The 14,323-nt window shown below is 28.9% G+C and overlaps 1 protein-coding gene across 1 annotated transcript; it reads left to right on the plus strand.

Annotated features, from left to right (window-relative positions):
* Positions 1-6,588: 6,588 nt before the first annotated feature.
* LOC145598982 (uncharacterized) lies at positions 6,589-10,913 on the plus strand. Its single transcript, XM_081655382.1, has 2 exons — positions 6,589-6,865; positions 10,201-10,913. The coding sequence occupies exons 1-2, from the start codon at positions 6,704-6,706 to the stop codon at positions 10,756-10,758; spliced, it is 720 nt and encodes a 239-aa protein (XP_081511508.1). The 5' UTR covers positions 6,589-6,703; the 3' UTR covers positions 10,759-10,913.
* The last annotated feature ends 3,410 nt before the right edge of the window (positions 10,914-14,323 follow it).

Raw genomic sequence — 14,323 nt, forward strand, 5'->3', positions numbered from 1 at the left:
TCTCTTTCTACATCATCTCTTTCTTCATTTATATTTTCTTCTAGAATAACATTATCTGCTGTATTCATCATTAGTGTTAGTATATTTGAATTTCAATCTGAAATTATCAAAAATAGCTTTGCATGCAAATCATAAGTTGAAATTGAATTCGATCGAATACTATAGTAAACTAACTATCTGAAAATAAATTAGGCCTGATTTCAAATTATAAGTTGAAATTAACTACGATCTGAAATTCGATTGGCATTAATTGCAAATAATAAGTAGAAATTAACTCCAATTTAAATACGATCTGATATTAAATTGAAATTTAATACGATCTGAAATTCAATTTTGCTTGCATGCGAATTATAAGTTGAAATTCATATTTCAAAATCGGTATAATACAATCTGAAATCATGCGAATTATAAATCGAAATCAATATTATATGAAATTTGAAATTACATGCAATGAAAATTATGAATTAGATTGTACCTTTTTCAGCAGTAATTGAGCTGGAAATTGATTCTATAGGTGAATCAGAATCTCCTTCAATCATCATCCTATTGTTTGATTTCTCCATGTTTTTCTGGAATTTGCAAATTTGAATTATATGAATTTTGCAGATTTGAATTTTATGAAATTTGGGAAAATGAAGTGGTTGAATTTCAGTGAATGACGGCGCTCGAAATTTTATGAAAATGATTAAAATGATGAAAACGACAAAATTAAGACAATTTATAAAATGGCGCGCGGGCTTTGGTCGGGTTGGTCAGGCCCGCGCCTTTTTAATTAATGAGCCCGGACTCTCGTGAGTCTAGTCTCACGCAAAACGTTTTGTTTCCTAAAACTCATTGGCGACTCCCTACTAGTTTCTTATAAATAAGCGTGATAATAGAATCAATTCTGATTCAAGGTCCCCCAAACATTCAGGAATTCAAATCCTACTATACCTTAACAAGTGTAAAGTCCTAGGCTTCTAAAGGGCCAATGGGCATTTAAGGAGAAGATCCCCTACGATGGGAACACCCTCCTTACAGTTACCTATCGTTGTCCCTTAATCGTGGTTGCCTTAAATGATTCGTGAACAGTTTACAAGTTCCTTAAAAACTTGTCGGCGACTCACTACTTTGCTCTGTCCCTGATCGTATGTCTACTCCCACTTCCTATGAGTGCCAAGCATATTCACAACATGCTTAATGTAGGCACGCTTCGAACAACGCCTACAAAGGTGTTTACTTGTTTGTTGATAGTTTTCAAAACTATCAAAATTTTAGTAAGTTTGACATATTTTTTATTTATGATTTATATGTTATATATCCTTTGATTTGAAAAACAAAAAACCATAAAACAAAATACCAAAGTGATACCAAACGAACTTGACTTCAATATTCAGTTTAAAAACTGACAATGCCATAACAATTTTCTTATTTATTTTTTCTTATGTAAGGTGTATGTTTATTTTATTGTAAGAGGGTTGGTTTTATAGTAGCTTTAACTATATATATGGTAATTTTGACCATTTAAAAGGTAACTTTTAATTTGTCTTTGGTTTGAATTTTATTTCAATGTGTAATTTCTTATAGATTGATAATTACATACTATAAAGGCTAATTTGATTAATAGAATACAGTATAAGTTTTTTGTAAGATAAAACTAGATGAAACCCATGCGATGCGGTTTGTCTTTAATTATTTTTTGAAGCAAATTTTATTCGTTGTACATAGTATACCAATTAATATTTTTATTTCAAATTAATTGTGAATTTCCATACCTTTGTTATATAATTAGATAAAATTTCTAATCTCAAAAGATAATAATTTATATTTAATTAATTTAAACTTTAACATATCATTCGCCAATTTTGTTTACGTGGTATTTGAATTATTAATTCTAAAAGAATTTAGAACTCTCTTATTTGATTAGCTTTAACTAAAATTTTTAATACTACACGGCGCATTAAGAAAATTAAATCCTACGTGTCTCTTTCAAAACTTGGGAAAAACTTCCCTTCATATATATTCTAGTTTTGTGCCCGGGAGATGCCTAGATTGTTGATAAAATTTTAGGAAAAACTTTTTGGCTTGAATGTTCATTAATTCGATTATGTAATCCCTCATCGCTTATTTATAGTATAATCATCGCTTATTGTTGTTGAACTTCAACTTTTTTTCCTGAACAGAAAATATTTTTACTAAACCAAAATTAATTTTCCTAATTAAAACTTATTTAACTAAATTAAATATATTATAAATGGATCTTATTTTAAAGAACTTTTTTAAACGAATTTTATGATGGAAATAAAAATCGAGCTATGAGATTGTGCCCAGGCAATGCCCAGATGGTCGATAAAATCTTAAAATCGTATTATTACATGAATTTTAAATACGGTCAAATAACTTGTTATGATAATGTAGGATATTTAGACATATGATATCAAATTAAGTGTACTTTGTGTAATTTGTTAGTAAATAGATATCTATGTTATTATTGACTTGAAATTATTTTAATTAAACTTAAATTATTTTTACTAAACAGAAAGTATTTTTCCCAAACTAAATTTTTTTACTGATTAAAACTTATTTTACTAATTCTCTAATTATTTTTTTAGATAAATTAAATAATAACGCATTTTGTATGCAGCTAACCACACTATCTGACGGCAGCCAAAGTAACCCCTATAATTTTTGTTGAGTACAGTAACCCATGTAATACTAACTGTGTAACCTCTAACACTAACTAATAACTCCTATTTATAACACTGATTGAGTAACCACTATAATGTGACCAAGCTAATTATCCCCTATAGCATTAACGAAGTAACTTTGATCTTGTAATAGTTGGTGACACGGTTAGAGCAGCTACGTATAAAACTATGTGATTAAATATATCATGAATGAATCTAATTTTTGAGAACATTTCAAAACGAATTTGATGACAAAAATAGAATTAAGTTATAAGATATTTATTTAAAGTCATAATTAATTTTGTATATATAAAATTCTAGATTTCTATCGATAATAAAAGTCTATACAATAATTTTACCTTAATAAACATGTCCAAAAATCGCTTATTTACCATCATGTATGTCGCAATAATACCTTTTTTATCTTCTATGTATCGCAACACTTGGCGAAAAAATGAAATGTCAGTTTCGCTGTGTCGTGGTCTGGATGTGAAACCGACTTTATTTATAGTGACTAGTTTTGTGCCCAGGCGATGCCCGGATTGTCCTAAACTATTTAGCTTGAATGATAATTACCAGTGTATAACCTCTTTTGATAATGTAAAATATTTAGACATATAGTATCATATCGCTTATTTATATAATAGTGTACTTTTTGTAGTTTTATTTGTAAATAATATCTATGCTATTATTAACTTGATATTTTTTTATTGCACTTAAAGTAATTCTAGTGAGCAGAAAGTATTTTTACTAAACTAAATTATTTTTTCTGATTAAAACTTATTTTTACTAATATTCTATTTTTTTATTAAAATATATTATAAATGGATCTCATTTTAAAAACTTTTTAAAACGAACTTTGTGGTGAAAATAGTAGTGAGTTATATAATATTTATTAAAAAGTTATAATTAATTTTGTATATGTGAAATATTAGAATTAAATTGATAATAAAACACTATACAACATTTTTGTCTTACAAAATTCTATCCAAAATCCGCTTACTTAGCAATCTATGTGTCCCAATAAAACATATTTGTCGCTTACGTGGCTCAACACTTGGCGAAAAACTGGAATGTCAAGTGTCGATGTCTCGTGGTCTGGCTGCGAGACCAGCTTTATATATTAGTTACTAATTTTATGCTGGGACGATGTCCTAATTGTCCTAAACATTTTAGCTAAAGTATTAAATACGATCTATATATAACCCTTTTGATAATGTAAAATATTTAGACATACAATAACATATCGCTTATTTATATAATTATGTACTTTTTTGTAGTTTTATTTGTAAACTAGGTAAAAATCCCGTGCAATGCATGGTTACAAATATATTATAAATAGATATATTTAAAGAATTTTTTAAAACGAATTTTATGATGGAAATAGTAATGAATTACATGTTTTTTATAAAAATTTATGATTAATTTTGTATATATATGTAATATTAGAAGTATATCGATAATAAAATACTATAGAATATTTTTATCTTTAAAAAATCTTTCCAAAATTCGCTTACTTAGCATCTTATGTGTCTTAATAATACCCTTTTGTCGCCTACGTGGCTCGACACTTAGCAAAAAACTTGAATGTCAAGTGTCTCTGTCTCATGGCCTGGATGTGAGACCAACTTTTATATCAGTGACTAGATTATTGCCACGTGCGATGCCTAGTTAGTTTATTCAATTTTAAGATTAAACTTTTTATTTATATGCCAAATTTTAAAACATATCATTGATATAAACACTGTAGTAAGAGGTAAATATCCCTTTTGATCTAGTATATTTTGACGTAAGATACATTTTATTTTTGTAGCAATATATATTATAGATATTAAATATACATTTGATATAAGAAAAATATCTATGTTATTCAAATTTTCTACTCATGTATTAATAATCATTTAGTAATTTTGAAAATGACGCAAACAACAATGTCAAAGCAATTCAAAGAATTCAATTTGGAGTTGCACCTATTTTTATGTAATTAAATTATATTTTTAGGATCCTCTGTTTTGTTATATAAAGATACTCTGTAACAGACTTATAAATTATCTATGGAAAGTTATAATTTAATTTGTACATATGAAATATTAATGCTGCATGAGCCCTAGTGACATTTTTAAGTACATTTTATAGCTTGTACAGTTGTAAAGACTTTAGCATAGTCTTCTAAAAGAAGACATTATTAACCTCATATTTGCTAATTGTGACATGGTGTTACTTATTTCTTGCATGAGTTTCATAAAATTGGTTTGGTAAGAAAAGTATTACCAAAAAAAAAAAAAAAAAAAAAAAAAAAAAAAAAAAAAGAGTCAACTATACACTAATTTCTCAATCTCACTTAGAAAATATTGAACTTCCATACATCAACAATTATTCTAAAGTCTTTAACAACTTCATCAGGACCGTTGTAGTATAGTAGTAAGTATCGGGGCCTGTCATTCGAGTGATCTAGGTTTGATCCCGCCCGGCCACGGAGTAGTAATAAAATTGTTTATCAAATATTATTTATAAGATATTTTTTTAAAGTTGCAATCTATTTTATTCCCATAGAAAATTAGAAATCCTATCAGTAATAAAACTCTGAATAACTTTTTTATCCTAAAAAATATATCTTAAATTTTCTTATCTAGCATGAGATTTGTCAATGTATAATATGATAATTGCTTACGTGGCGCGACACTTGGCGAAAAGTTAGATTGCCAAGTGTCGCTGTCTCGTGACTTGGCTAAAAGTTTAGCTTTATATATTGAGGAAGTGAAAATGGAGGAATGTTATGTATTTGTAAATACATAACATTGATTATAATATTTTAAAAACACATGGTAGAGAGAGAAAAAATGAGAGAGATAGGAGAGAGGTCTGTAGGTGGACCTTACTTATTTTTTTGGTCGGATTGTATCACGTGATGAGGGAACACATGCTGATTGTTACACTAAAAGTTTATATAGTACCATTGAATCCTCAGTAATACTATTTAATATTTATGCATAAATTTAGTACAACCGAATGCATATATATAATACCATTATGTGCAGATATAATATCACTGTTATTCAGTGGTACCATTTGATCATCCAATGATACCAGAATATGCATTCATTTGTACATATGAATAAATTATATGAATACCCCTTGTTATGCATTTCTACATCTCTAACATTCCTCCCTTTAAAATCCCTCATATATATTAGTTACTTCCTCCGTTTCTTTTTACTTGTGGCACGTGTTTTGAGGTCGGGTTTAAGTAATGTAAACGGATAAATTATTCATTATAATTTTTACAAATGATACTTAACCCTATTCTAATCTTTGTGTAAAAATTATATTGATAAAATCGCTCATTTACCCTCACTAATCATCTCCTAAAACTGCGTGCCTAAAAGGTGTGTTGCAAGTAAAAGAAAACGGAGGAAGTATATGATATGATATGATATATTTTATTAGTAGAAGAATAATAATTTACTTTTATGATAATTTTAACCCGTTTTATAATAAAATTATGTACACCCGCTTTATTAGAGCATTTGTGTTTTATTTATTATGGGTCTCAATTCTCAAAAGCTGTGACTCTTATGAGTAGTCAAATGAAATAGAAACGGCGTATAAATTGTAGTTCTAGTCATAAATTGCAAAACGAATTGTTGTTAGCGTAAGAATTTGACTTTATAAACATCACGTCACATTCATTTTCCCATTAAACAGCGAAATCCCACTTTAATTAACCAAATAAAGCAACAAATGTCCAATAGTAATTAGTAAAGAACTCAGTTGTCCGAATTCAAACAAAAAGCTTGTTTATTTATTATTACTCCGGCATTTAAAAAAGGTCGTATTCGAACACCGTTATTAAAGGAATCATTTTCCGCGGGATATTGCTTTCATTGTTAAGACACTTGTTTCCTGTTCTTTCATTTGACAACGCTATTTTGCTTTCTTTCTTTCTTTCTTTCTTTTCAATTTCAACCTTTTTGAATAGAAACACCATCCATCCATTCAATCTATCTTTTTCTTTTTTTTTTTTTTTTTGTCCGAAAATGGAAGTGAAACAACTCGATTTCGTGCTAGTTTCATTAGGTTTGTTTGTGTTCGCCGTGTATAATGTTTGGTTAGTCTTCGCTATCAAGCGTAATCCTCGAAACACTGTTATCGGCCTTAACGCTGAGAGTCGTACTCAATGGCTATTCTGTTTAATGGAAGTAAGCTCTCTTTCTCCTTAACCTTCATCAATTTTTGCATTTTCGATGTTTTAATATTATGTTATATGATTGGATTTTGGTTAATTTTTGTTTAAGTTTTGAATATTTAAATTGTTAAGTTTATCGTCCAATCTTTTTGGTTTGTTTTTGTCTATAATTCATCAAACTTGAAAATAATTTTATTAGAATGAAGAGAATGTACCCTTGTGTTAATAATTGAATGAGAAGAATTTCTCTGAAAATTCAATTATTTGTTCTAAGTTATTTGATACTAACTTGAGTAAATCGTTTAGTGTTGTTACTCGTAATTTGTTTTATTTGGTGAAGCCGAGGGGCAAGCCCCAGTTGTTACTCGTAATTGATTGTGCTTTAATTTTTTTTTTTTTTTTCTTTTTGCAATTAATTATATGCTGATAGTATATTCCAAGATAGTAGTATATTGTTACTGATTAGTATTTTAAGGTACATTATAAGATAGTGTAATTAAAAATTGTGATTTTGTATTGAAAAGAACCAAATAAGACATGATACTATGTAACATAGGAGTTCTGATTTTAAATGATTGGTTTATAGATTCATGGGTGAGTCATGCTGCTGCCTGCAGTAGGAATATTTTCATAAATTATTTATTATGATATTGTAACAAGTGTAAATTTTTGGTTGGCGTTAAATCATTTGTTTATTATGTGACTATGTTCATTCACATGAGCTTATTAAACATAATTAAATCTGAAAATTACCTTTTTTTTAAAAAAAAAAAAAATTATGGTGAATGAAACTTAGACTTTAATGTACATAATTATGCAGATTTCACTTAAATTATATTGTTCTTAATAATCTACTACGTATTTCAGCTTGAATAAACCTTTTTTTTTCTTTTCTTTTGTTAAGAACTTGAATAAAACTTTTTTTTTATTTTATAGTTTGCGCTGTTATTTTGTTTTTTTGTTTTTTAATTACTATTGTTATATACGTTGACAGTATATTCAAAGATAATGCAATTATTATTATTATTATTTTTTTTTTTTTGAGAAACTCAAGGTGTATTGTTAGATAGTAGTAAGAAAAGATGGTTGACTTAGTATTAAAAAATCAATTAAGTCATAATTCTATGTAATTAAGGGAGAAATGATCTTTAGTGATTGGAAGATAGATTGATGAGTGAATGGTGAGTCAGCAAAAAGAAGGAATATTATCATATCCTTATTATTTTTCATTAAAGTATTGATTTTATCAATAATCTTTAATTAATCACTAAATAAGGTAAAAAGACCAAAATAGCCTTCCTCCAGAGCTCTGGTTCTGTGTTGTTTCAGAGAAAAGCTGCTGAAACTTGCAACTTTCTTCTTAGGGTCTGTTCATATTTACTTAATTTCAGTTCAGTTCAGCTCCAATCAGTTCAGCTTCAATCAGTTCAGTTCAGTTCAGTTCAGCTCCTAATTTCCCTCTCTCACAAAATACTCATTTCAGCTCAATTCAGTTCAGTTCAGTTCAGTTCAGCTCCAATCAGTTCAGTTCAGCTCCAGTCAGTTCAGTTCAGTTCAGTTCAGTAAATGTGAACAGTTCAGCTCAGTTCAGTAAATATGGAGTAAGAGAAATTTTTTTTCTCGGTTCAGGTTTATTGCAACTCGTGCCTGCAGTAGGAAAACTCGCATTATAGTCTATTGTATCAAATTTTGGTGTCTGAGGAATGCAGATTGTTTATGCAGTTCTGGATAACATGCTCAGATTAGTATTAATTATCTTCTTAGCTTGCTGAACTATATCAGCTGCTACTGCTCTAATATTCTTCAGTATGAGCATGTGTGGGACTTGTGTAAGACTCCAAACTCTCTAAGACTTCACGGTGTAATTATATTATAAGCTTTGGCACTACATTTACAAGTGAAAAAAAAAAGTATGAACTAATATTTTCTTGGATTCCTTTGGTTTCTTGTCCTTTGATAATTGGAATATCCTAGGTGTTCGGTCCAAGGAATGGGGGTAGTTGATTGAAACTAATACGATTTTGTTGAAAACGAACAAAATTTTGTACAAACTAGGAAAGGAAATAAGTGGGGAAAAGAAATATTCTATGAAGGATTCCAATTTGTCAATGTAACTATATTCTGTACAAGTGATTTCAAATAGCTTATGTCTTTGGCATTAAACTTTTCAGGTGCCATTGCATTCATTTTGATTCCAATATCGAGCAAACTTTTGCAAACTACATTAATGCCAGTTAGCATTATCATCAGAGAGTGTGCAGTTCCAAATATTTCTTATGTCGTGAACGGATATACTACCTTTGTTGATGGCATCCTGATTTACCAGTATGAAAATTTTGATGTCCTTCATTTTCTCTATAAAGAACTCCGTCCACTATATAAGTTAACTTCATATCCTTGGGGAAGGATGAATATCAATGTTTAGGATATATTAAACAAAAGCTAGAAGTAACTTTTTGGGATAATATGTGTTCTTAGGTGCCTAAACATCCTGTACTTAATTTACCAAGCACTTGTATCAACCAATACTGATCCATCTTGGGCCGGCCATTTTGTGGGAGCAAGGACAGTCTGTATAAGGTGATATGGCTGGATTTTTTGTTCTTGGGTGAAGCTAAGCTTATGTGAATCTACTATACTAGCTAACTTATTCTCTCTTTGAAGATAAAACCAACTAATACAGTATCAGCTATCAATTGTTGCCAAACAGACCCTATGATGAGGAAAACAACTGAAACTGCATAACATTTAATCAGATATATTTACTGCAAGCATCATGAAGCTCACGAAAAACAATGTCTATTAGATTGTAATCAAGAACGTACGAAAGTACGTAGTAGAAAACATTTTGTACAATAAGAGGAAGCTTAGATAGTTAGATATATTGGTTTGAGTTTTTCATCTTTTGGCAGTCATAGTTGATTAGTAAATAGGAATTTACTGATCAACATGCCTAGCTAATATTAAAAGAGTAGGAGCCTAATTTTAAGTGTTCAGTTATTTTTATAAATATAGGAGGGTTGCCTTTGTCTCATACGAAGTATAACATAACTGAGTATCCATGTTAGTTGTTTTTCTTTTTATCCAAAACATGTAGAGCTGCTTATAGATACCGCGAGATATTAATTTCTGAAATAGAGAAAAAAATTTTGACATCAATTTAACAAAGTATCATATGACAGGAACAAGTTGTGAAATATCTGAAGACAATATGAACTGTAAACTGAACTTATAGTCTGTCTGTGTGTATGGTACTCTGCATGACTGTGCAGTGATGACAGTATTATAGGGTATTAGGGTATATGAATTATGAACTCTGGTGGCTGATTACAATGCTTTTGCTTCTAGGATCCAGTGAAAAATGGTGTTTTAATGGTTCAAACATTTCGCAACAATATGATGGCATCAACCCTATTGGCAACCACAGCTATTACTCTGAGTTCAGTCATTGGCGTCTTTGTGAGCAGTACCTCAACAGTTACGAATGCATCCTCCAGACTAGTATTCGGTAACAAGAGCCAGATCATGTCAGCAGTCAAGTATTTTGCACTCATCATTTGTTTCCTGGTAGCCTTTCTCTGCAATGTCCAGTCTCTTAGATACTACGCGCATGTGAGTTTTTTGGCTACCTTACCTACATCACAAGGCAAAAGAGAAGCTATGGAATATGCTGCTCGAAGCTTGAACAGAGGGAGTTTTTTCTGGACTCTTGGCTTGCGAGCCTTCTACTTGTCCTTTCCACTCTTCCTATGGATCTTTGGACCCATCCCTATGTTCGGTTGCTGCTGCTTAATAACCTTTGTGCTCTATTTCCTGGACACTACCAATGATTTTACGCGACAGCTTCACTGTGAGTCCATGAAAGACATAGATTATAGTTTTAAGGAGTCTGCTACAGCCATATAAATTATTTTTGATGGTAGTCGTAGTAGAGTGTAATATACTGTACCTCACATCTTTGCTTTTTCTTCATTCTTTTTTCATTTACTGATTGAATATGAATGCCTGTCTGTGTAACATACTAGTGTTACTCTGAGCTATGAAGGAATCCACATACTCTTTATATTGGTGCTCATTTTTTTGTTATTGGTGCTCTGCTTGGAGAAAAAAGAAGATTTCATTGACATTATTAGAGCTCAATTTACGGATTAAATTTCTAGGGGTAGGGCGGGGGGTGAGAGCAAGGATTGAGTTTTTAAAATGGGTGCTAAATGCTCAGCAAGGTTTCCACTAAACATACTAAAAGAAGCGTTCAAAATATTTTTTTGACCTGTTTGGTTATCAAAATGGTCATCCACTTTTGACCTCATTTTGTAAGTGGGCCCAAGCCCAATAAGCTTAAGTTATTCCACGGGTGTAGATGCGCAAATTATAACATGCACCCTTGTGCATGTGGAAAATTCTATTATGGTCCTCTTTATTTGGACCACCACTATACTTAATTATCATTGGTCGATTTTTTTTTTACCTTGGTCAAACCTTAATTTTGGTATTTTCCTTTTTAAATTCATTTTTTATTTTCCAAAATTTAATTACTGAATTTACAAAAAACATTCTAATTACATGTTCAAAATTTATTTATTAAATTCAGATTTAAATTAAATAAAAAAACAATTAAATCAAAAAACGATTAAATTAAAAAAAAAATCAAAATCAAAAAATTGTTCATCATGTTCTTCATAGTTCATTAATGTTCTTCAAGTTTTTTCATCCATGGATGAGATTAAACACGAACACATGATCTATGTCCATTAAATTCACTCGCGCATCAAAAGCGATTTACAATATAATGGCTCGATTCAAAAAGCTAAGCAACTGCGAAATTTTAATATTCAAAAAAATTGGGATCTTTGCGAATTTGGGCAGCGATTGAAATCCCAAAATAGGTTTGGATTGTACAATATCAGTCAAAGTTTGCAAAAACGTTGATTTTATGTAATCAAAATCACAATTTTTAAGTTTTACGATAATCGGGGTTCGTCATGAACATCTGAAAATAATACCGCATCATTTTTTGGTCGAAACCTTGTTTGATCCAAAAAACACGAAAAACGAATTTAAAACTTGTTTGTGTAAAATGTTTTACCCCAAAAAAGGATAGGACATTACCTATTATGAAAATTGTAATTATTAACAGCATATGACATTAGATTCTTTTGGACATTACCCATTATTGATTTATAATTCACTAATATTTTGTTATGCTCTTTATTGGTACGGAGTAGTAAATATGAATGTGGTCTTCAGTGGACAACCACATTATCATTTTAATCAGGTTTGGTATGAATGGTACCTAATATATATTTATTATTGTGGTTTGCTTTATGTATGCATATACTTTAAAAAAAAATTATGGAATCAATATCTTTTAACATTAGAAATATTATTTAAAAAACATTTCAATCACTATTTATAATAAGGATAGTTTCCTAATTTCTTATCTTATTATTATTGTATGGAAGATTTTTAAAACAGTATAATTTTCAAATTTCAAAAGATTATATTCTCATATTTTCTATATATTAGAATATATATCTTACTGATTTTGTCGACATATCTTATGATTTTGTAAAATTATTGATTTTCATTACGACTAGAATTATGGTAATATATATCTATAATAATGCAATAAACATGAAATGTTTGATAAAAAAAAATCGTGTAAAATGAATTTAAAAAGAGGATAAATTTTGGTAAATAGAATATTAATAAATCTTAGGATAATAGCTGATTTACTTTCTATCAAATTTTAGATTTTTTTAAGATTTTGTTATTTCTTCACACAATTTGGTTAATAGAATATTAACAAAATCTTAGGATTAAAACTTGCGTACCTTTCCCTCAAAAAAAGGATAAAATTAGGAAAATACCATAATTTAATTAAGGCTTATTATGATTTAAAATCTATCTTATTTTTTTAAGGAAATACTTTAAGTCTTTTTTTTCTAAAATTAGATCAGATTTTGACATGCATATCGTAAAATAAAATCAAAATGTTTGTTTCCCTCAACTCCACATCGAAAAAATCATAAAGTTTGAATTTTTACAATATCCAAATACATATCGTCATTCGTCAAACTCAATAAACTTTCGTTTTTAGGTAATAACCAAAGTACACATAAGTTAATTCCTGAGCTATAAACAGATCACAAAATTCACACTTGTGTTCTACGTATTAAACAACGTTTATAAGAAGAAAATTAAAAAAAATTGCATTGCTCATTATATAGCTTTGTATCCTAAAATTGCGTCTTATTCCTTTGATCGATTTGCTCATTATATTGGTTTGGACATTAATTTTGTTTTTTGGTTTGTGTAATTTGAAATTTAAATCATCTTTTTATAAGGTAAAAAAATCATGTATTTAAAGCAACCAATCAATATTGAAATTTAGATTAACAATGGAATGTGTTAGATTTAAAATCTATTTGAAGAATATTGTCTATATGATGGTTGTTGATTGCTTATTTTTAGGATATATTGTTACTAACTGATACATCAGTTATCCCATATAAATTGTCGTCCAAATCTTTTTCAAATATTTTATTATAATATCTAACATACTATTTAAGAAATAAATTAATGATATACAATAATGTTGTTATCATTTACTTTTTGTAGCACATAAAAGATAGACTATAAATTAAAAATGAAACTAAAGTAATTAAAAAATGAACTCGTAGAGTCGTAGTACTAACCATTGGGTAAAAAACTAGATACAAATAATCACATTTAACATGTAACACTATTTTGACAAATAGGAAAAATAATATTTTTGATTATCATTAATATAACTAGAATATGTGTATATACAAAACAAAAGCATGGTATGTCCTAATTATAAGGAATACAACTACCAATAGTAGCATGTATTTAGCCTAAATATAAGGGGTTGAATATTGGCTAACCTAATTATAAATACAAAAATATATTTACTAAATTTAACAATTTGTCATTGTATTCTTTCAAAAAAAAATAAAAAAAAAAAAAAAAAAAAGTTTGGCATGTAATTGCTCACCTCCACGTTTTTTTTCATTTGGTTATTATATGGGATTCATCCAATATTAGGATATGACATTACTTATATATTTAGAATTGGTCTTAATCTCCTTAATTATTGTAAAAATATAATAATAATCAAAGACGGATCATTGTTTTAATTAATAACAAACTAGTATCCAAGTAATCCAACCATTGGGTCACACGATAGATAAGAAGATAATCATCTAATTTGATAATTAGGTTGCCATTAGAATATCTCTAAAGGTGGTTTGATTGAGAGTTAATTTAATTTTGAGGAATATGCATACGGAAATCAAACCACAATAGCTGATATATAAGTGATCATTGATATCAAACTTGGTATATGTACATTGTGACTTGGCTAGTGAATGAGAATTGAAAACTATATCCAAAATAACGTCCAAAAATAATGTATGGTCGTAGACCAAATAAACAATAATATTGCTTT

Source organism: Chenopodium album, chromosome 20 (assembly GCF_948465745.1).
Source record: "Chenopodium album chromosome 20, dcCheAlbu1.1, whole genome shotgun sequence".
Classification (NCBI taxonomy): domain Eukaryota; kingdom Viridiplantae; phylum Streptophyta; class Magnoliopsida; order Caryophyllales; family Amaranthaceae; genus Chenopodium; species Chenopodium album.

Bases quoted from the DNA above. Each gene is read 5' to 3' on its own strand.
- LOC145598982 (XM_081655382.1), top strand. From the start codon at position 6,704: ATGGAAGTGAAACAACTCGATTTCGTGCTAGTTTCATTAGGTTTGTTT. The intron at 6,866-10,200 runs GTAAGCTCTCTT...TTTTGCTTCTAG, and splicing joins GGCTATTCTGTTTAATGGAA to GATCCAGTGAAAAATGGTGT.